A 22,478-nucleotide genomic window follows, 5' to 3' on the forward strand; every position below is an offset into this window, starting at 1 on the left:
GTTTACTTCATATTACTTTTCACAGCTTTATTTCACGCTCAACAACATATACTGTAATGAAAATATTACCAATTGATTGTTTTTCAGTCTTCAGATGCCTTCTTGTAGGCGACTTCAGGTAATTGTTAACAAAATAGTCCCACATGAAGTGACTGGTTATGATGGGTCTCCAGAAACCAACAAAAAAGTAGCTTGTATGTTAAGTGGACCTTCTTAGAACTGTCTGTTAACCCCTAAGAGTCATTGTTTTTTTAAAACATACCTCTGATACACTGAAAAAAAGTAACTTTTTATTTTAACTAAAGAAATTACTTTCTCATAAACCTACAAAATAAATAGATATCTATATCCTTTAACTGTTTTTATAATGCATTATGCATATAGCTAAATAAATGGATATTCACCCAAAACATGTCTTTATTAATAGACAAGAGAAAATTGATGGCTTTTATCTAAAGCATAATGAGCAGTTAAAACCTGATGATTTCCTACCTACTATTGAATTCAGTATCAGTTCTTCCTGTGCTCACTGTCTATACATAGTACAAGTAAAGAAAGCTTTCAATCTTTTGGAAGGACTATTCTGATAACCTTTGTCACCACAAATGTCATATATAGGCCAAACTAGCATTTTCAGAAATGTATTTTATAACAGATTAAAACAAGCAAAGTTTGCTTTAACATATTGTTATCTTCAACCCTTACAGAAGAGTATAGCATAAAAAGTTTTTCTTTCACTATTAGTCTGCATCGTTTAGTCTTAATTATATGGCATATTATGAGTATATCATATTTTCTTGCCCTCAAAATACTTAACTACCAAAAAAGCACAATTCATATCCATTATTATTTATTGATGTGAGGATTTTTTTAAAACGTTAGTTTCCAAAACAGAAAAATCATTCATGTGTTAAGATGTTGTCCATTATCTGAAAGAATCTGACTGAGTGGGTTCAGAAAACAAATGACTGTTGGCAGAAAACCAGCACATCTGTGTGAATTTTACCATCTTGTGGATTCCTGTCGTGTTATTAACATGTACCTTACTATTATTGTTCTGTTGTACCATCTTTTATTCCTGGCACTGTCATTATCCATTGTTTCTTTATGACTTTAAGAAAATTTGGCAATTAAATAGAAAGAGAAATATGTTTAAACAAGACCTATTATTTATAATATTTTTAGCAATTAGCCCTTTATTTATATGAAGATTTTTACATGAGCACTTTAACTATGTATTTTATTGAAACATGTATGTGCAGTGCAATTTGTATATAATTACACTAGTTTGTATATAAAATATATATATATATATATATATATATATATATATATATATACATTCATTATATATATACATATATGTTAAAACTAATTTTTCACTGAAAATAAAACTACAAATATAACAATTCTGCTCAACTGCATTTATTCATTATTAAATGTATTTCTTACTTTATTTTGACATGCTGTTTCCTCACAGCTCCAGTGGTTCTTCGTGCGTTTTTGTGGCATTTTCTTTGGTTCCTCTGGCTTTAATTCCAAAATCCCAAAGATGGCACATTAGATTTACTGTCAACCATAAACGTGCCCAGTATGAAGGAATGTGGCTGTGTGTAGGAGGTGGTCCTGCAGTGCACTAGCACTCGGTCCAGGTCAGGCTCCTGCTTTGCGATGGTGTTGCCAGAATTGAATTAAGTATGTTTGGCAAAGGCTGGATTGATTGATAATTTCTGTAAATTTTTTAAGGTAATTATTTTAGAAAATATCATTTTGTCCCTTTACTGAATTACATTTTTTTCATGAATAGGGACTAGGTTAAAGTATATGAATATTAATTGCACATATAGTGGCGAGTTTAAAAGGTACATCTTAAAAAACATTCATATGGATCACTGGATGCTAAATTTATTCAACAAAGTGCTAAGAATATCAACATCATTTTCTTTTTTGTAATCTCTCTGGAAAGTGTTCTTATAACTTGTCTGGCATATTCTTTTCTGTTGCAGTGGTTCTTTATCCTTTTGATTTGGACTTCACCAAAAGAAACAGCAGGCTAGAATTGTGAATATATTTATCATCATTCCATTTAATAATATTGTTTAGTTTCTTGGAAATTAATATTTTAGTATTCATATTTATTGTACCTATCTACTGTCTACATATGTTAATTATGACTAGATTTACAGTGAACTGAAATCTGTTTCATCCTAGATGGGAGTATAATAACCTATAAATATTATCAATACATAAAATGTCTTTTATGATTTATGAGTTAAATGGTTATTCACATATGTATGATACGTGTGGGTATTTTTCTATATTTACTCATAGATTTTGCTTGTATTTGTACACATATATAAAAGCATTCAGTTTATTTTCTGATTCATAACTCGAAGAATTTTTCCAGTATAACCATCCAAAACAGATATCTGTAAAGACAAGACTTGTTTAAAATAACCACAACCCTGAATAAATTTCCTAGTTACAGGGAGAAAGAAGAATAAGAATGAATGTTTACAGCAACTGTATTGTTTATTGGAAGGCTACATGTAAACAGTATTTTAAAATAATTGATAAAAAAGAGAATGTAATGCATCCCTGTGTTGGCAGTCTGTTTATCGTAATGGTTTCATATCAGAGTGCTGTCTTGTTGAAATTTACCAGATATTTACACTTTGAATTTTTTTCTCTGAACCAAGTCAATTGGACATAACCGAAGAGACAAGAACTCGCAACAGTCTCGATTTACTATTGCCCTGAGGATGCTCTGATTTTCTTTGCTTTAACGGCTGTTTGTTTCAAGGAGTTATTCTGTATCAACATTAAAAGTCAAGTGAAGTAAGTGTTATTTTTTTCGTTTTATTGCTTATTTTGAAGTGTGCGTGTGTGGGGATTATTTAGGTAATTAGCTAAGCCCGTGAGAGTTTTTAGGGGAAGGCAAAAACAAACTGAGGTGGGGGTCCTAGTTCATGAAGTGAACTGTGAAACAAAATCACTCAAAGTGCAAGCAGTTTAGAGCTGTTAATCTACCCATCTGGGTGGGTTTGAAGTGATTGGACTTACCAATGTCTTCAGAGCGTTAAACATTTCCTTTTTGTTCATTTTTGCAGCATTTTAAGGAAATTACTGTTTAAACTTTCCTTAAAAAATTACATATGGAAAAATGAAAACTGACTGAACTGAATTATTAGTTTTTGTCAATCTTCTTTGCAGTGTTGAACCATTATCAGATAATACTATACTATAAACTTCAAAACAATAAATCTGCTTTTTAATATACAGTTTTCTTATCTTTAAAGTACCAAAACCCATTTTGTGCTATGATGATAAATGAAAATTACCTTCGCTTTCCATTGCAGAACTGGCACCATGTGCAAATATGGCTTTCTTCTGTCTTCCTTCTGTTTTCAGCTTTACTTGCACATAGGTTACAATATCAGTCATATTTTTTTGCAACTGTGTGTGGATTAGATCAAAAATGCAGCTAACAGAGAAGCAATGCATGAACACAATGTATTAATATAGTGTGGTGAATCAACCACAGCCTAATCAGATTAAAAAAGAAAAACACACTTTGGTAAGAACCACACAGCAGCTTTGAACAAAGGTGTGGGCTGATGTGCAGTGCACCCCTAAAAGTTACATATTGCAAATCAAAAATGTAAAGAAACAATTTGGTGTAAAACAATTTGATTAGGTTAAAATTACTAAGCAAATAAGCGCACATACACAAAACCTTCCTTCAGTTCATTGATTATCTTTACCAGCTTTCTGTATTTGTAATTCTGTTTCCAAATATGTTTAATAATTTTCTATTTTTAAACTTTTTGTACTTAAAGTAATAATCACCATACAATTGCTGTTTAAAAATGCTACACAGTCCCCACAATAACGGCGATAGTATTGAATTTAACTTAAGTTAAGCAAATCAATATTCCTGAAAAACTTAAAAAATACCGTAAATATTTCTGAAAGACAGTACAAAAATAATAGCTTGGAAAACACAGTAACATTAGTATGAAATTCTTTTTTAATTATATATGAAAACTGATGAAAATATTGATGTGTTTAACAAATTATGACAATCTTCAGTGTTAATTCAACTGAAAAATTTGTTACAAAAGAACAGTTATTTTTTTAATCCCAGAACTGATTTAAAAAGACATGAAATAAATGAAGAACATCAGTTAAAGATTAGACTTGACAGAAAAGAATACAGTGAACAGGGAAACTCTGTTGTGAATAAATACCTCTGACTTCATAAATTATGAGGATTACATTTTAAAACACATGCAGTCCATTAAAAATGTGCATTACAAGCGAGAATAAGAGTCTGTGGAATAAAAAATAAATACTGAACAATTACTTTAATTTCATATGATACTTTTCATCCTAAAATTAGTTTTACATATGCTTTTCATTATTCTATCAGATAATACTTTATCTCTGTATTTTTAATTTTTTGCTATTATATGAAGTGGCACTACTCTATACTGTACCCTTATGAGAATGAGTGAATGCAATTTACAAAATTTGTTTAATTGGTGAAATGCAGCATACTCGTAATAAATTCATCTTTTTTAATAAATCTGATAATTTAAAAAAAAGAAAAGTGTTTTTAATTAAACAAGGTCCTTAGTGATTTTTTTTAGGTTTTAACAATGGTTTTAATATGTGAAATATAGAATTTGTAAAATATTTTAAATTGAAGTAATTGCTTTAACTAACTCTGTGACCCGGACTTACAACAACTTCATTCCCAAAGGGGATTAAAGGAAGTTGGAGTCAAGAGGAACACCAGTCTTTAAATGTTTTGTGCTTAAACTTCACCAACTTGAGTGAACCAGAAAATGGCTATTAAACTGACAGAGGGAATAAATATTTCCATGCAGAGATCAGAGGAGTTGTAAAAAAGAAAAATATTAAAAAATAGTTCAGTAAACATCATGATTGGTCTATCACTTATTGTCATTTTAAAAATAAATTTATGACTACTGTATACCCTTTCAGTAGTACTGCAGAGTTGTAAATATGATTAAGTTTGATTAAATTGCTTTCTAGCTTTGTTTTACATTTAGAGGTCCTACTTCAACACTCCGTCAAAGTTCTGCCCACTCTCCTCTCTGTTTTAGACTACTGTACATTAATAGAAGCCACTGACCTCAGAGTTGCATAAAAGAAGGGCATTTTGTGAACTATCAAGAAGGTTTGTCATAAATATTTTTTTTCACATACTGTAACCAAACACGCTATAGCATCGTTAGGGCCAGTTAGAGTATAAGCAATGTAGAATTTTATAAAGGCTGATGTCACTCTTTTTTTAATTAGTTGCTTTCTGGGTACCCTTTCAAGGTGCTCAGCAAGGGTAATGTTTTTTCATATAATTTTAGAAATAGCTCACTGACAGGTTAAAGTCACACAATTAGTCAAAGTATCATGGTATAAGTATTCAATATATAGAGATATTTTTATGCCTTAATTTATATAAAAAAGTAATAATTAAACCCATCAAGCAATATATCTGTTTAAACAGTGGCAGGCATGGCATCACTTGATACATGGAAATAGTGCCCACCATATGCAGACCATAACTCCTCATTTCTTATTCTTTATATTTTATGGTAGTGTCAGGATTTCATCCCAGTCCTTAATATCTTTTTTTATATATCTGTTTTATTGTCCTTTGTATATGCCTTTGGGATGTATGTTTTTGAGTATGATTTTGCTTTCTTTCTGTTTGCATTTATTGGTGAGTAATGTTTTCTTTATTAACTGATTTGTATTATTATAATGATTCGGTATTGTAGTGATAGTGCTTAGTGTCAAATAGATTCTCATTCTTTACATGGCTGTTTTAGGTAGCTCACTTATCTTAATAGGACCTCTTCCTATTGCCAAACTAGTTGGAATTCATATGCTGCTTTGTGAGGCTTGTCGTTTTCGGAGGCTCCCCTGCAGCTGGCTTTGAAGCTGCTTATTTACATGATGAAATGCCATCTTTTACTGTTGGTAACTCATCCTCAGGTTGATGCAACTTGACAGTACTGTTACAGTATGTTTAATGTCCCATATTTTTCGTATATTAAGGTGTTAATACTAAGGTGTTAATATGCTGAGGGCCTACTCTCAGCACTATTTAAGAACTGAAACTGAAATGTCAGCACTATCTCTGAAGCATTTTTCCACTTTGTCATTCTCCCATCTTTGCACTCTCTGTGAATTCTCCTTTTTTGATATCCTCGCCTTGAATGACCTGTATTTGACATTTGTTGCTGGTTTTTGATTTTTAAATTGATGACTGGTTTAATTAGCTTGAAGCAAATCCTTTTGACTCTTTTGTTTTTTTATTGTTTGTTAATAAAATATTTAACTATTAATGGAACGTTGTTTCATTATTTGGTCCAGGGACTTTAAATCCTGGGCGGCACGGTGGCACAGTGGTAGCACTGCTGCCTCGCAGTTAGGAGACCTGGGTTCGCTTCCCAGGTCCTTCCTGCGTGGAGTTTACATGTTCTCCCCGTGTCTGCGTGGGTTTCCTCCGGGTGCTCCGGTTTCCTCCCACAGTCCAAAGACATGCAGGTTAGGTGGATTGGTGATTCTAAATTGGCCCTAGTGTGTGGGTGTGTTTGTGTGTGTCCTGTGGTGGGTTGGCACCCTGCCCGGGATTGGTTCCTGCCTTGTGCCCTGTGTTGGCTGGGATTGGCTCCGGCAGACCCCCGTGACCCTGTGTTCAGATTCAGTGGGTTGGAAAATGGATGGATGGATGGACTTTAAATCCTTCTGAATAACATAAACTTTGGCTTCATTGAGCACATGCAGGCATCAAAGCCATTTTCTTATGTTTGTAGGTCATGCTTATTTCATACGTTTTAAGTCTTGTTGGAGCCTTAAGGCCTAGCTTAGGATGAAAAGCCTGTTTTGAGTTTAATGTAAGCCCAGCCTTCCTTATGGTATGAAGTCTTATGTCATGTTACACAATTCCCATGAAATATAAGTACCTATCCATCCATTTTTCAATTTTGCTTAATTAATTCAGAATTCTAGGCAAGTAACAGACTATGTTAGTTGCATTGTGTCAAAGCCAGGAGTCAGGGATGAGGTGCCTGCCCATTGAAAGATGCATTTACACAAAGTCTGTCATGGTGTATTACTTAAATTATGCTCTGAATGAGCTGTATGGTATTCAGTGATTAGTTCTGCAATCTCGCATATTCATGTCAATGTGCAGTTTCTCTTAAAGGTCCTTATGGTTTTCTTTGAGTAATATAAGTAAGTCCTGGGTATGACATTAAACTGCATCCGGCCCTGCAAGCAGTCCTCCAACTAGCAGGGAAATCATGGGGGTTGGTGGCATGATTGGCACTCCAGCCACCGTAAAAAAAAAAACTCACATAGCTGTGAGACAACAGAAAAGACTCCTTTTTGCTCTCCGTGGGAGTAGTTCTGCTGCAGACGCCTATAGGAAGGCTGTTTGCATCATGAAGGGGATGGGGAAAAGCCCTCGGGAGAGATCCTAACTGGTCCTAATGATGCTATAGTGTATTTGGTTACAGTATGTAAAAAATCCCCGGAAGAGTCGAAACCATTGGAGAGCCAATTGGGTCAGGTCTGTTGAGGATTGGAACTGGTGTGGTGCTGAGGTGTCGCCCGCTGCACGGCAGCACTCAGGTCCCAATTTGGGGTGGCCCATATGTGTAGGGACATGGAACGTCTTGTCTCTATGGCAATATGATTGGCAATATGATCATCTTCCTCTGCTGTTGGAGGAGCTGCGTAAACTCCGCATTTCAGTGGCAGCACTTTCTGAGGTGCGTAGACCGGGGACTGGCCAGATCTCAGTGGGTGGACACACCTTTTATTGGTCTGGTCGCTCTGATGGCTGTCATACTCGGGGAGCAGCTGTTGCTGTAGCGGATTGGCTTCTTCCGATGGTGTCCGATGTCACTCCTTTCAACAAGCGTATTATAATACTCAGATTATGGCACTCCCTGGTTGCCTTGTCTGTTGTTTCAGTGTATGCTCTGACCGGTGAGTGACATCTTAGTGAGGGAGACATTTTATTCGCAGCTTCACTCAGTGGTTGATGGGTGCCTGCGAGGTGACACTACTGTGGTCATGGGTGACTTCAGTGCAGCCACTGGCACTGACAGGGCTGGCTATGAGGAGTGTCTCGGTCCCCATGGGTCTGGTGACCGTGGTGAAAGTGGCTCCATGTTCCTTGACTTTGCAAAAGGTCAGGGGCTATGAATCGCTGGATCCTGGTTCCAGCGCCCAGAACTGCATCGTTGGACTTGGTACTCCAGTACTGGTGGTGCAATGAAGGAGATCGATCACATCCTTGTGGACACAAGCTGGAGGCTCTTGCAAAACTGCAGGGTTTACAGAAGTGCCCAGTTTGTGAATTCTGACCACAGACTTGTTGTTGCCACTCTTAAGATCCAGCTTAGGTCCAGTAGGTTACCACCTACTAGGAAAATGAGACTGGACTTGGCCAGACTCCAAGAAGAGGCTGTTTCTAATGAGTTTGCATGCAGTTTGTGTGAGGAACTTGCAGATTTGGGTGCAACCGCCTATCCTAATGTGATGTGGGAGACCTTGAAGGTTGCTGAGGGTTGCGTTGGTGTTACTGGTGTTCCCAGAAGGAGGTGTTTCATCTCACAGGGCACCCTGGATATCATTGAAAGGAGTCACAGCGCATGGCTCAATGGCAACTCTGGTCTGCACCGGGAACTGAGAAGAACGGCTGCGAGGGCTCTGAGGGCAAAGAGGTGTTTGTTAGAGGAATCTGTGAGCAAGTGACACACCATATGTGTTCTAGCGACCCACGTCCTGCTTACAGAGGAATCGAAGCATTACACACATCTGAACCTGTTCCTCGGAGAGTCGCAGCCAGGGCTACTTACAGATGAAACTGCAGTTGTGACCTGCTCGGCTGGCTACTTTGAGCAGTTGTTCAAAGCTGATCCTCCGGCTAGGACGTTGGATATCTCTGGGTCCACGGTCCTTGAGGCTGATCCTCCAATTAGCTGTGAACTGCCCAATCACACTGAGATTGCACAGGTGGTGAATCAGCTGAGGGGAGGAAAGGCTGCAGGGATCTGTGGTATCCGGAGTGAACTTCTCCAGGCTGGTGGTAAGGCTGTCCTTCTGGCATTGCAAGCAATCTCTGCTTCCATTTGGGAGACTGGCATCATCCCATCTGACTGGAAAATGGTTCTTGTTGGCCCTATCTGGAAAGGGAAGGGTGATCGCCTGGATTGCAGCAACTACAGGGGGATAACACTGGTCTCAGTGTCGGGTAATGTCCTTGCTAGGGTTTTCCTCAATAGGATCCACAATCACTTGCTCACCTACCAGCGACTGGAATAGTCTGGTTTTATGCCTACGAAGTCTACCATCGACTGCATCCTGACACTGAGGGTTCTCATGGAGCGCAAACGCGAATATCGGCAGTGTTTCTTTGCATCCTTTGTCGATTTTCGTAATGTGTTTGACTCAGTTGATCGAGCTGCCCTGTGGGACATCCTAAGGGTTTGTGGAAACCCCTTGAGGTTGCTGGATATCATGGCCAGCCTGTACACTGGTACTATGAGTGCTGTGCAGAGTGGAGGCAGAACCTCTGCATTTTTCCCCAGTTGATTCTGGAGTCCGTCAGGGGTGTGTTGTTGCTCCTACTCTGTTCAATGCTTGTTGGACTGAGTGTTGGGCAAGGTCGTGGAGTCCAGTGGCTGTGGAGCATCTGTTGGTGAAGAAAGATGTATGGATCTTGACTTTGCTGATGATGCTGTGATCTTCGCGGAGTCAATGGAGGCTCTGATCAGGGTGCTCGAGAGACTGAGCGAGGAGTCTGAGTGTCTGGGCTTGCGAGTGTCTTGGATAAAAATCAAGATCCAGGCCTTTAATGACCTCTTGGGCACAGCTATCAGCAGTATGTCTGTCTGCAGAGGGAGTGTCGACCTTGTCGAGAGGTTTACTTACCTTGGCAGTGACATTCATGTCTCTGGTGACTCTTCCTATGAAGTCAGTAGACAGACTGGGAGAGCATTGGGGGTCATGCAGTCACTGGAAAAGGATGTGTAGCACTCCCGATATCTATGCAAAGGGGCGAAGGTCCAAGTCTTTAGAGTCCTGGTGCTTCCTGTCCTGCTATATGGTTGCAAGACATGGATGCTATCCAGTGACCTGAGACGAAGACTGGACTCCTTTGGTACTGTGTCTCTCCGGAAAATCTTTGGGTACCGTTGGTTTGACTTTGTGTCAAATGAGCAGTTGCTCATGGAGTCCGGAATGAGGCACATTACCTGCATTGTGAGGGAGCGTCAGTTACGGCACTAAGGCCCTGTGGCTCGTTTCCCCGAGGGTGATCCAGCTCGTAAGATTCTCATTGTTGGGGACCCAAGTGGCTGGACCTGGCCAAGGGGTAGCCCAAGTAACACCTGGCTGCGGCAGATATAGGGTCATTTCCGGTGGGTGGGACCAGACTGCGTGTCTGCCTGGGGGGTTGCCAACCGGTATCCCGAGTTGTTTCGTCGTGTAGTGGGTGCAGCAACGCACTGTACCAGCATATGCTCCCCAGCTTGACTTGACTTGAAAATAATTTTCTTTCACATGCCAAGGATGTGCACATAAACTCTTTACTAGAAGTAATAATAGTAGGACACAGCAATAGAATATATAACAAGCATTCTTTTTAAAATAACTTGTATGCCATAAATATTAATGCATCAATTTTTATTTGGCACATTTATAATGCACTATACAAAACATAAAAAATTGCAATTTAAGAAAAAAAAACATTTTTTGTAAAGCTTTTTCTTTAATCACAGATGCCTAGTAGAGTTTAGCCCTCTCTAAGTTTAAATTGTAGTGGACTATCACATGCAACTAGGTGAAATGGTGACATACAACAAAGTACACAATACAGTAAAAATAATAATAACAGTCTTAAGTAATTTGAAGAAGGGGAGTTCTCTATAGCGCATCTTCAACCTGTGCCTGGAACAGGGGAGAGTCCCGAGGATTTGGAAAACATCTTGTATCACCCCAGTCCCAAAGGTATCACGTCCTAGTGAGCTGAACGACTTCCGGCCTGTCGCTCTGACGTCACATGTGATGAAGACCATGGAGAGGCTGCTGCTTCACCACCTGAGGCCACAGGTCCAACACGCCCTCAACCCTCTGCAGTTCACATACCAGGAGAAGGTGGGAGCGGAGGATGCCATCATCTATATGCTACACCGATCACTCTCCCACTTGGACAGAGGCAGTGGTGCTGTAAGAATTATGTTTCTAGACTTCTCTAGCACCTTCAACACCATGCAGCCTCTGCTCCTTAGGGACAAGCTGACAGAGATGGGAGTAGATTCATACCCTATGGCATGGATCGTGGACTATCTTACAAACAGACCTCAGTATGTGCGTCTCGGGAATTGCAGGTCTGACATTGTGGTCAGCAACACAGGAGCGCCGCAGGGGACTGTACTTTCTCCGGTCCTGTTCAGCCTATATACATCGGACTTCCAATACAACTCAGAGTCCTGCCACGTGCAAAAGTTCACTGACGACACTGCTATTGTGGGCTGCATGAGGAGTGGGCAGGAGGAGGAGTATAGGAACTTCATCAAGGACTTTGTTAAATGGTACGACTCAAACCACCTACAACTGAACACCAGCAAAACCAAGGAGCTGGTGGTGGATTTTAGGAGGCCCAGGCCCCTCATGGACCCTGTGATCGTCAGAGGTGACTGTGTGCAGAGGGTGCACACCTATAAATACCTAGGAGTGCAGCTGGATGATAAATTGGATTGGACTGCCATTACTGATTCTCTGTGCAAGAGAGGACAGATCCGGCTATACTTCCTTAGAAGACTGGCGTCCTTCAACATCTGCAATAAGATGCTGCAGATGTTCTATCAGACGGTTGTGGCGAGCGTCCTCTTCTACGCAATGGTATGCTAGGGAGGCAGCATTAAGAAGAAAGACACCTCACGCCTGGACAAACTGGTGAGGAAAGCAGGCTCTACTGTAGGCATGGAGCTGGACAGTTTGACATCTGTGGCGGAGCGACGAGCGCTCAGCAGGCTCCTATCAGTTATGGAGAATCCACTGAATCCACTAAACAGTGTCATCTCCAGACAGAGGAGCAGCTTCAGCGACAGACTGCTGTCACTGTCTTGCTCCACTGACAGACTGAGGAGATCGTTCCTCCCCCAAACTATGCGACTCTTCAATTCCACCTGGGGGGTTAAACGTTAACATTATTCAAAGTTATTGTCTGTTTTTATCTGCATTTTTATTACTCTTTAATTTAATATTGTTTTTTGTATCAGTATGCTGCTGCTGGAGTATGTGAATTTCCCCTTGGGATTAATAAAGTATCTATCTATCTATCTATCTATCTATCTATCTATCTATCTATCTATCTATCTATCTATCTATCTATCTATCTATCTATCTATCTATCTATCTATCTTGAATAGTATAGCATACTCAGTGTATGCAGAAATGTGTTGACAATACTCATTTTTTGTTTGATGTTATATTTGGTATCTCTCAGGGCTTGGTAGTGGGATTGTTTCTGTTTCCTCTTGTTATACTACCATTAGCGGATACCATAACATAATATTTTTAAATAAAATCAAGCCATTTTAGGGTAGTGGGAGCCAGAACCACTGCCAGTAGCATCAACAACTTACAGTAAAAAACAGACGTAAATCTATAATCTATACTAATAAAAGGCAAAGCCCTCACTGACTCACTGACTGACTGACTGACTGACTCACTCATCACTAATTCTCCAACTTCCCGTGTAGGTAGAAGGCTCAAATTTGGCAGATTCATTCCTTACAGCTTACTTACAAAACTTAGGCAGGTTTCATTTCGAAATACTACGCGTAATGGTCATAACTGGAACCTGTTTTTTGTCCATATACTCTAATGGAGGAGGCGGAGTCACGTATCGTGTCATCACGTATTACGTCTCCTACGTAATCACGTGAAGTGAAAACAAGGAAGAGATTTACAGCACGAGTCAAACGTGGAACAAAGGTAAATGACATTAATTGTTGAGTGTCTTTTAATACTGTGTAATTGTTGAGTGTCTTTTAATACTGTGTAAGCATACATATTAACAGATGTGCAATTAAACGTGTGCATTTACGGGGTGAATTCTCAGGCTTAAAAGCTCGCCTTTTATTAAAAAGGTAAATGCTGTTTTCATTCTGAAGGGCACAAACCACGTTAAGATTTCATGCTGAAGAGTAAGCTCAGCACACAGCTTGGTCATATTACAGCCGGAAGGGTGAACTGACAATATGATATACAAAGAGATCCTTAAGAAATAATTATTGATTCATTTTCCCTCAGTTTAAAAAGGTTTACTTTTCTTCTTAATAAAAATTTTAAAGCAGTACTTCGCCGCTGCGAAGTGCGAGTATTTTGATATGTATCAAAATATATCGCGTCATCACGCCTCCCATGTAAGCACGTGAACTGACCCGCTGCCGTTTGCAATGCCATATTCGCGAGATACAAGTTTAATGACAAGACACGAGGTATAAACGACAGTTTGGATCACTTTGTGACAGAGTTAAAATTGCTGTGGCCAGAAACTTTTAACTGCCGGATCTTAGCTAACATTAAATAAACCCGTGGACATCGCAACATCACACAAGACAGCGGCTCACGTGAACTGACTGAACGCAGCAGGAGTGATCACTTCAATGAATCAAACCTATTCAAAAAACACATTTCACAATTGATAAGGTACGAAAACAATAGATAGATAGATAGATAGATAGATAAATAGATACTTTATTAATCCCAATGGGAAATTCACAATATGAAACCGATTGTGGATTTCCGTACAGCCACTGAAACTTTGTGACGGCACGAGACTTCAGGTCACGTGTCTGCAAAAGAACCTCATTCAGGCAACTATTTTTACTGGCGGTGGCTCGGGGGAGAGAGTTTTTATTCCTCGCATCCCCGTTATACCCTCTGATCTCCCATTTCAATTCAAACGCCTCCAATTTCCACTAAGGCTCTGCTTAGCAATGACAATACGTCTCAGGGACAGACCCTACAAAAGGTTGGCATTGATTTGAGGCAGGACTGCTTTTCACATGGCCAACTGTATGTTGCATGCTCAACAGTAAGCTCAGCACACAGCTTCGTCATATTACAAGCAGAGGGGAGAACTGACAACGTACTATACAAATAGATCCATAACAAATAATTATTGATTCATTTTCCCTCAGTTTAAAAAGGTTTACTTTTCTTCTTAATAAAAATTTTAAAGCAGTACTTCGCCACTGCGAAGTGCGGGTATTTTGATATATATCAAAATATATCGCGTCATCACGCCTCCCATGTAAGCACGTGAACTGACCCGCTGCCCTTTGCAATGCCATATTCGCGAGATACAAGTTTAATGAGAAGACACAAGGTTTAAACGACAGTTTGCATCACTTTGTGACTGAGTTAAAATTGCTGTAGCGAGAAACTTTTAACTGCCGGGTCTTAGCTAACATTAAATAAACCCGTGGACATCGCAACATCACACAAGAGAGCGGCTCACGTGAACTGACTGAACGCAGCAGGAGTGATCACTTCAATAATCAAACCTGTTCAAAAACACATTACCTAATTGCTAACGTAAGAAAACAATATGAAACCGATTGTGGATTTGCGTACAGCCACTAAAACTTTGTGACGGCACGAGACTTCAGGTCACGTGTCTGCAAAAGAACCTCATTCAGGCAACTATTTTTACTGGCGGTGGCTCAGGGGAGAGAGTTTTTATTCCTCGCATCCCCGTTATACCCTCTGATCTCCCATTTCAATTCAAACGCCTTCAATTTCCACTAAGGCTCTGCTTCGCAATGACAATTAATAAGTCTCAGGGACAGACCCTACAAAAGGTTCACATTCATTTGATATATATATACAGTGATCCCTCGCTATATCGCGCTTCGCCTTTCGCGGCTTCACTCCATCGCGGATTTTATATGTAAGCATATTTAAATATATATCGCGGATTTTTCGCTGCTTCGCGGGTTTCTGCGGACAATGGGTCTTTTAATTTCTGGTACATGCTTCCTCAGTTGGTTTGCCCAGTTGATTTCATACAAGGGACGCTATTGGCAGATGGCTGAGAATCTACCCAACTTACTTTCTCTCTCTCTCTCTCTCTCTCGCGCTGACGTAGGGGGGTGTGAGCAGGGGGGCTGTTCGCACACCTAGACGATAGGGACGTTGCTACTTTCTGTGTGCAGCTGCTTCCTGAAGGACATGCTGCACGGTGCTTCGCATACTTAAAAGCTCAAAGGGCACATATTGATTTTTGACTGCTTGTTTTTCTCTGGCTCTCTCTCTCTTTGTCTGCTCCTGACGGAGGGGGTGTGAGCTGCCGCCTTCAACAGCTTTGTACCGGCGGTGCTTCGCATACTTAAAAGCTAAAGAGCCCTATTGATTTTTTTTTTGACTGCTTGCTTTGTTTTCTCTCTCCTGAAGCGCACTCCTTTGAAAAGGAAGATATGTTTGCATTCTTTTAATTGTGAGACGGAACTGTCATCTCTGTCTTGTCATGGAGCACAGTTTAAACTTTTGAAAAAGAGACAAATGTTTGTTTGCAGTGTTTGAATAACATTCCTGTCTCTCTACAACCTCCTGTGTTTCTGCGCAAATCTGTGACCCAAGCATGACAATATAAACATAACCATATAAACATATGGTTTCTACTTCGCGGATTTTCTTATTTCGCGGGTGGCTCTGGAACGCAACCCCCGTGATGGAGGAGGGATTACTGTATATATATATATATATATATATATATATATATATATATATATATATATATATATATATATATATATATATATATATACATATATATGTCAATGTATGTATGTATATATGTATGTCTAGATATATGTAGATATATGTGTATATATGTGTAGATATGTATATATATATATTTGTATATATATGTAGATATGTATATATATATATGTGTATATATGTACATATGTAAATATATATATATATATGTGTGTGTGTGTGTATGTACGTATGTATGTGTGTATATATATATGTATGTGTATGTATGTATATGTATGTGTATATATATATGTGTGATATGTGTGTATATATATATATATATATATATTTGTATATATATGTAGATGTGTATATGTATATATATATATATATATGTATATATGTGTATATGTACATATATGTATATATATGTTTATGTGTGTGTGTGTATATTATATATATACTAGCAAAATACCCGCGCTTCGCAGCGGAGAAGTAGTCTGTTAAAGAGGTTATGAAAAAAACAATGACAACACAATTACATTGACAATCATGTTACGTTATTTTTAAAATTTTCCTTTACTTTTTCATAACCTCTTTAACACACTACTTCTCCGCTACGAAGCGCGGGTATTTTGCTAGTTACCTTATAAAAGACTCACACCTAGATTACCACAGGTTTCTGAGTTTAATCACATTTAATTCTTAAGCCTCCTTGCTCAGTAGGATGCGATTTTTTTAAGAGCAAAGCTGGTAATAGCGGTATACTTGTAGGCCCACACCTCAGGTCTCTTGTTATTCAGATAAATATATTTTGATTAATTAAAAATTACTTTGCCAATAGTTACATTTCTGACTAGCATTTTTGCTTTGATTTGATCTTGTAACTGAGATCGTTATCAAGTCCACAAGCGATCTAACTGGCTAAGCTGAAGAGAATTGTCTATAGTTTAGTGGCAGTGTATGCCCCATTACATGCTCCAATGTTGAACTCTGATGGTCCTGGATATATCACAATGGATTGTGTTTTGAAAATGCCAATGCAAATGCAAAAAGTGAAAATATGCACATTAAATGAATTCCTAGTTTTGTTAGTAAAAGTGTCAACAGGCACATCACTGGGTAAAAAATAAAATGAGCTAAAACATGAAGAAGGGTTAATTTGTTTTTATTTCTGGTGTCCACAGTACTACTTACTGATAAAATAAATCACAGTAGTTTAGTAAGTTTACTTTTAGTTTTAAATTAGCGGCAAAAACAAATGCAAATATTCAAAGCCCAACCTTGAGTATTTCTGTTTATTTCATGGTTTATGGTTGTTGAAAAATATGAACGAACAATCATGCACAAACCAGAAACCACTAAAGCACAATAGACATTTTCAGTGCAGAGTTTTCTCTCAATCCATTCTCTCTCTTGATTTTACTATTGTTCTATTTATGCTTTGTTTTTTTTTTTTTTGTATGTTTGATTTCACTCTAACATCTCATGTTTCTTATAACTAGTCCAATCAGCTGAGAGGATTAAAAAATACAAGTATTTCAGCTACCACAGTCTTGCTTCTGTGGTATTACCTACCTTTGGATGCTCTGGGCTTTTGCACCACTTTTGTCTTTGAAATTTGGAAGATTGTTTTTTTTTTACTCTTGATTCTTCAAGTCTTTTTGTATTTTCATTGAATAGTGAATGTTATGGTTTGCTTTCATGATAATTTTTTTACAGCTTTGTTTTCCATTTTCTTGTACTTTTTAGTTCATTTACGTCTTTTATATGCTGCTTAAACCTAATCATATTTATTTAAAGATGTTAAATGTTTTAAGGACTTGCACAACAGTATTTAGTTTTTCACAAAATACCAGCATTTTGTATAGTTTTGTTGTAGCAACTGCTATTGCGTTGTCACAGGCAATGTCTGGGGTCATGCTGCACGTGTCATTATGGGTTAAGGGTGTAAGGTTCAGCTCCATACACTTCTATCTATACAAGTTAATAGATTGCTATTAGTGCATTTTTGTTTATCGTTTTCCTGGTTTAAGATCATGTGCTCTAATTATTTTAACTTTGATTTTTAGAACAACTTTTAGAATTGATGACAGATTGACTTTGATTTTTACAGTATACAGTGCATCATTACAAGCATATTTGCATCCTATACTATACATCTGTACTACTAGAGCAGCAATACACATAATTCATTCCATTACCAATATGTAATTGCGATTTTTACAACATTCTGTGTCTTTATTACCAGTTCTTTACTACTATATACTGTATGTGCTGGAATTATTATTGCATGTTTTCATCATAGAGCAGACATTCATTGACATAATGAATGCAAGTCTGCTCTCTAAAAATCTTTTGGAAATCATGCTGAGCATATGTTTGTAGCATGGACCCCAAGGCTGGAATCATCCCTGGAAGGTGTCTTTTCATTTCACTGAACATATTCAAGAATTTTAATCAGCACCAACAAACACACAGAATGTGACAAGGCTAAGAATTAAACCTGTTAAGCCCATGAAGATTTGATGCAGATACACTAGCCACTATACCATCAGATCACTCTGTTTCAAAATATTACCTACTTTAAATGATATGTTTTAAACTAAATGAAAAGTTCATAAATATATTTCTATTACTGGATCACATGCAACTCATTCTTTTCCTGCTTGGCAGTGCTATTGTACATTGCAAATGACTGGCATACTGTCCACATTGTTTGTTTCTTGCAGTGCTGCTAGGATAATCACTGACTCCCTCTGACCCTAAACTGGGCAGATGGATCCCCTCAGCACATGCAGTGCTAAACATAACGTCTGTTCTATTCTCATCACTAACACTAACAAATTCCACTTTTGGATTTTCAATCACAACACCAATAAAAAAATGAAAATGGGTTATCTGATGTCACAAATATTTGTAAAGCCCCCTAAATGAAGATATTACAGGATTTAGAGGCTTCAGCTAGAGTGATGCCAAAGTGTCTGCAGACCCCAGCCAGGGTTGTGCCTCCAGTTCCTAAGTCTGCAGACTTTGAGCCTCCTGCTGACCACTCACTTTTACTGGATAGTCTCTTGCTGTCTACTCATCTAACCAAAAGGGCACTCCAATGGTCTTGCTTGGGATGTTACTGAATTATTCATTATTCACATACTTCCACCCCAGTACATGTATATGTATATGTATACATACTGTAAGAGTCAATGTAAGTGTTTAAATCTATGAAGGCAATTAGTGTAGTAGATTCCAGCTATTACTTTAAATACAATTTTTCAATAAAAATGGAAATTGTATGAACAAACAGGCTGAATGACCTGTTCCCATCATAATGTTCAAATGTTCTAAAATGGGGTTATTTAAACTAATTTTTTGAGTGTGACTGCATCGACCTTTAGTTCACTACATGACAGAGTAAAAAATTTCAAATTAAATAAAACTTACGTTTAGGTCATGCTGAGCTTTCTCAGTATAAGTGGATCATTAATATGGGTATCAAAAAAATATGCTATTCTATAGTATTTTGGGAACCCACCAAAAGAAAACCAATACAAACATTTCACACTTTACATTTACTAATACTGTACCTAAAACTGGATTCAGTCTCCAACCCAGAAAATAAATTATGACAGAGAAAAGCTACTGGCATACATCAAATTAAGTGTATTCCCCTTTAAGTGAGCTGAAAAACTTATTAACCTACAGAGATTAAAATATTTTAAAGGATATTTTCAAATTGAAATTATTTGTTCACAGTCATAGTATGTATCAATTTTCTAGCCTTATTCTTGCATTTTAATAATGAGATGAGGGAACAGGAGTCCAAACAAGAGAACGAAAGCCTTAAAACTTATCAAATCAAAGAGTATTGTCAATTATTGATCCACATCTTGAGGTTGCACACATATTGGAAAATTATGTAATTTTGTCATTTTTAGTAACGGAAGGAAACTAAAAGGAAGGAAACCGTTTGTGAGATTTATCCACTGTAAAAAGAGGCATGGTCTCACTGGTCATCTACCTTTGCAGCAACGTTTCTTGAAAACTCTTTTCTTGCTGCTTTTTTTCTTTCTTTAATTTACCTTTTTGAATGCTGATGCTAAGATATGAACTGCTATCTTTGTTGTGTAGACATCTAGACAATATCTACTAATATATATATTATTTATATATATATATATATATATATTGTCACAAAACTCACAGTGAGACATAGCAAGGTTTGGGGCAGCCACCCGTATAATTTGGTATCCTGGCTGCAAAGTCGTTAAAATGAGATACAGCACTGATGTGCACAAAACCGAGTCCAAAACTGAACTGAGGGAATAGGGAAAAGGTGCAGGCTTTTAAAGGGGAAGACAGGAAGTGAGATCATATGGGTTGGGCTCATGAAGGTCTTCAGTCATTGGTTCGAGCCCGGACGTGACATCACAGGGGCCGGAGCCGGCAAGGTCTCCTTCCATAGGCTCGGTCTCCTTCCATAGGCTCGGTCCCGGAAGCGACGTCAAGAGAGCTAGGTGGAATCTCCCATGCTTGGTCTACAGGAAAGGGAGGAAAAGAGTCAGTGCACTCTGCCACATCCTGGTATGACTCGGAACTGCCCTTACCCAAGCCCTTTAGCTGCCTCCCATGCGCACGTGTGTGACAATATATATATATATATATATATATATATTATATAATGTATGTCACGCAAGCGCAAATAGGAGGCAGCCAACAAACCCTTTTGTCACTTCCGGTTTCCATCTTGCTTGTTTTGATTTTCCTATAAATACCCCACAGTTTCAGATGTCTGTGTGGAATGTTTTATTTTGATTGTTCATTTTCATTTTCATTTTGACCTGTCCTTTGGATATTATACTGGGCAATTTCCCCAACTCTTGAAAACGACTCAAGGTCGATTTATTTGTTATTACAATAAACCCCTGCCACACAAATTTGTTAAAGTGGAATTTCTAACCAGCTTATCCATTGAAAGAAAATGACACATCATATAAAAGTTGATTAAAGTATGTAGGATAATAGTTATAATTGGAGAAATTTTCAAATTGTAAGAGTTAATTTTTTTTCAGTCATTTAAGGAATCTATGCATTTTAATTACATTAAATTAACTCTTTTATGATCACCCCACAATTTCATTTTAAGTCACGTATGACCAACAAAATCTTAGTATAAGAACAAAATGTATATTTATATATTAGATCATTTTTGAATAAAATCATGGCACTTAAAAATCTTTTGTTTATATATATATATATATAGTGGCAGGCCGCTGAGGGTGGTGCCCAGCCAGGACGATCGAGAGGACCGGAGGAAGGCTTGCACCTCCTCCAGATCATGAGGGGGCAACTGCCCTGGTTGTGTTGGGGACCACGGGTGCAGGGCTTGGAAGCCCAACCCTGTAGGGGCCCATGGTCACTGCCAGGGTGCGCCCCACTGCCTAGAGAGCCCTGGACCTCAGCACTTCCGCCATACTCGGAAGTACTGGGGGGAAGAAGAACTGGGACACCTGGAGTCCTTCCTGGTGCACAGCCAGCACTTTCGCCACACAGGGGAGTGTCGGCGGGGGAGTGTCGAGGAGCACCTGGAGCCCATCCGGGTGTGCATAAAAGGGGCCACCTTCATTCAGACAGTGATCGGAGTCGGGCGAAAGTGGACAAGAGTCGTGTTGGAGAGGAGTGGAGGCAGCCTGGAGAAGGCAGGCACTGGAGAGAGAGGCCTGGACTTTGGGGGATTGGTACTGGAGGCGCTGGGTTTGTGCTTTGACTTACTGTAAATATTGTATATAATATAACGTGTGTTGGGTGACATAACGATGTCCGTCTGTCTGTGTCCGGGCTGCTTCTCACAGTGGCGTAGCCGGCAGGATTCTCTGCCCGGTTCAAGGCAGGGACCTGCATCAAAAAATCATATCTGTGAACGGACCAGTGCAGCAGTGGAACCCACACACACCCACACGGGAGCGGCGCACGCACAACCCCACGGGAGCGGTTCTCCCCAGTGACCGCCACCGGTCCGCAGAAAGGCCGTAGTCCCTGGGTGCGGAGGAACGACAACGAGCGTTGCCAGAGTGCATCGGGCTCCGACAGATGCACTGTCGTAAAGTACGGCCAGGACGGCATTGCGAAGAGTAAGGCCACACCGAAGCAAGCGCCTCAGAGTGATGGGATCCAGGAGGTAAGTGCCCTGCCCAACGGCGGTCGGCCCTGTGGGGTCGGACTCACCTTTTGTGTTGCAGGCAGGAACTGCACAGTTCTGCGTCTGTGGCAGGAGCGTGCCGGTCTACGGGCCATCGACAGTGCGGAGGCGGCAGTTGGGAGAGCTGCTGGGAAGGAGGCGCTGCAACTCGAAGAACCAGCATGCCGCCACACCAGGGGGAGAAGAGCCAAAATGGCCACGGACCAGAAGTCCCTCCCCATGACAGGCACGGGATTGGACGGTGTGTCTTATGTGCCCGCCAATGACTGTATAGAGGTGGGACCAAGGAATAACCATCTCGTGCCAAGAAGAGACCCGACTGGGCAAGAGGAGAAGGCCCACAGAAAGCAGCCAGCGGCTGAGGCTGATGAGCAGGTAAGCTCAGTGCTGGCTGTCTTTTTGTCCTTGTCTGCGGCTCTACGGGCGCTGGAGGTTTGCCTGCGATCCGTAGAGTTGCTTCCAC

At 39.3% G+C, this 22,478-nt stretch overlaps 1 protein-coding gene across 1 annotated transcript in view; it reads right to left on the minus strand.

Moving 5' to 3' along the window:
* LOC114657201 (C-type lectin domain family 12 member A-like) overlaps positions 1–22,178 on the minus strand; it is a 56,882-nt gene extending 34,704 nt beyond the window's left edge. Inside the window, exons 1-2 of the mRNA XM_051932220.1 lie at positions 22,042–22,178; positions 3,342–3,484 (exon numbers count right to left, since the gene is read on the minus strand). Of these exons, the coding sequence (XP_051788180.1) occupies positions 3,342–3,484; positions 22,042–22,178 (280 nt within the window). The remainder of the gene's footprint in view (positions 1–3,341; positions 3,485–22,041) is intronic.
* Positions 22,179–22,478: the final 300 nt, after the last annotated feature.

Source organism: Erpetoichthys calabaricus, chromosome 9 (assembly GCF_900747795.2).
Source record: "Erpetoichthys calabaricus chromosome 9, fErpCal1.3, whole genome shotgun sequence".
Classification (NCBI taxonomy): Eukaryota; Metazoa; Chordata; class Cladistia; order Polypteriformes; family Polypteridae; genus Erpetoichthys; species Erpetoichthys calabaricus.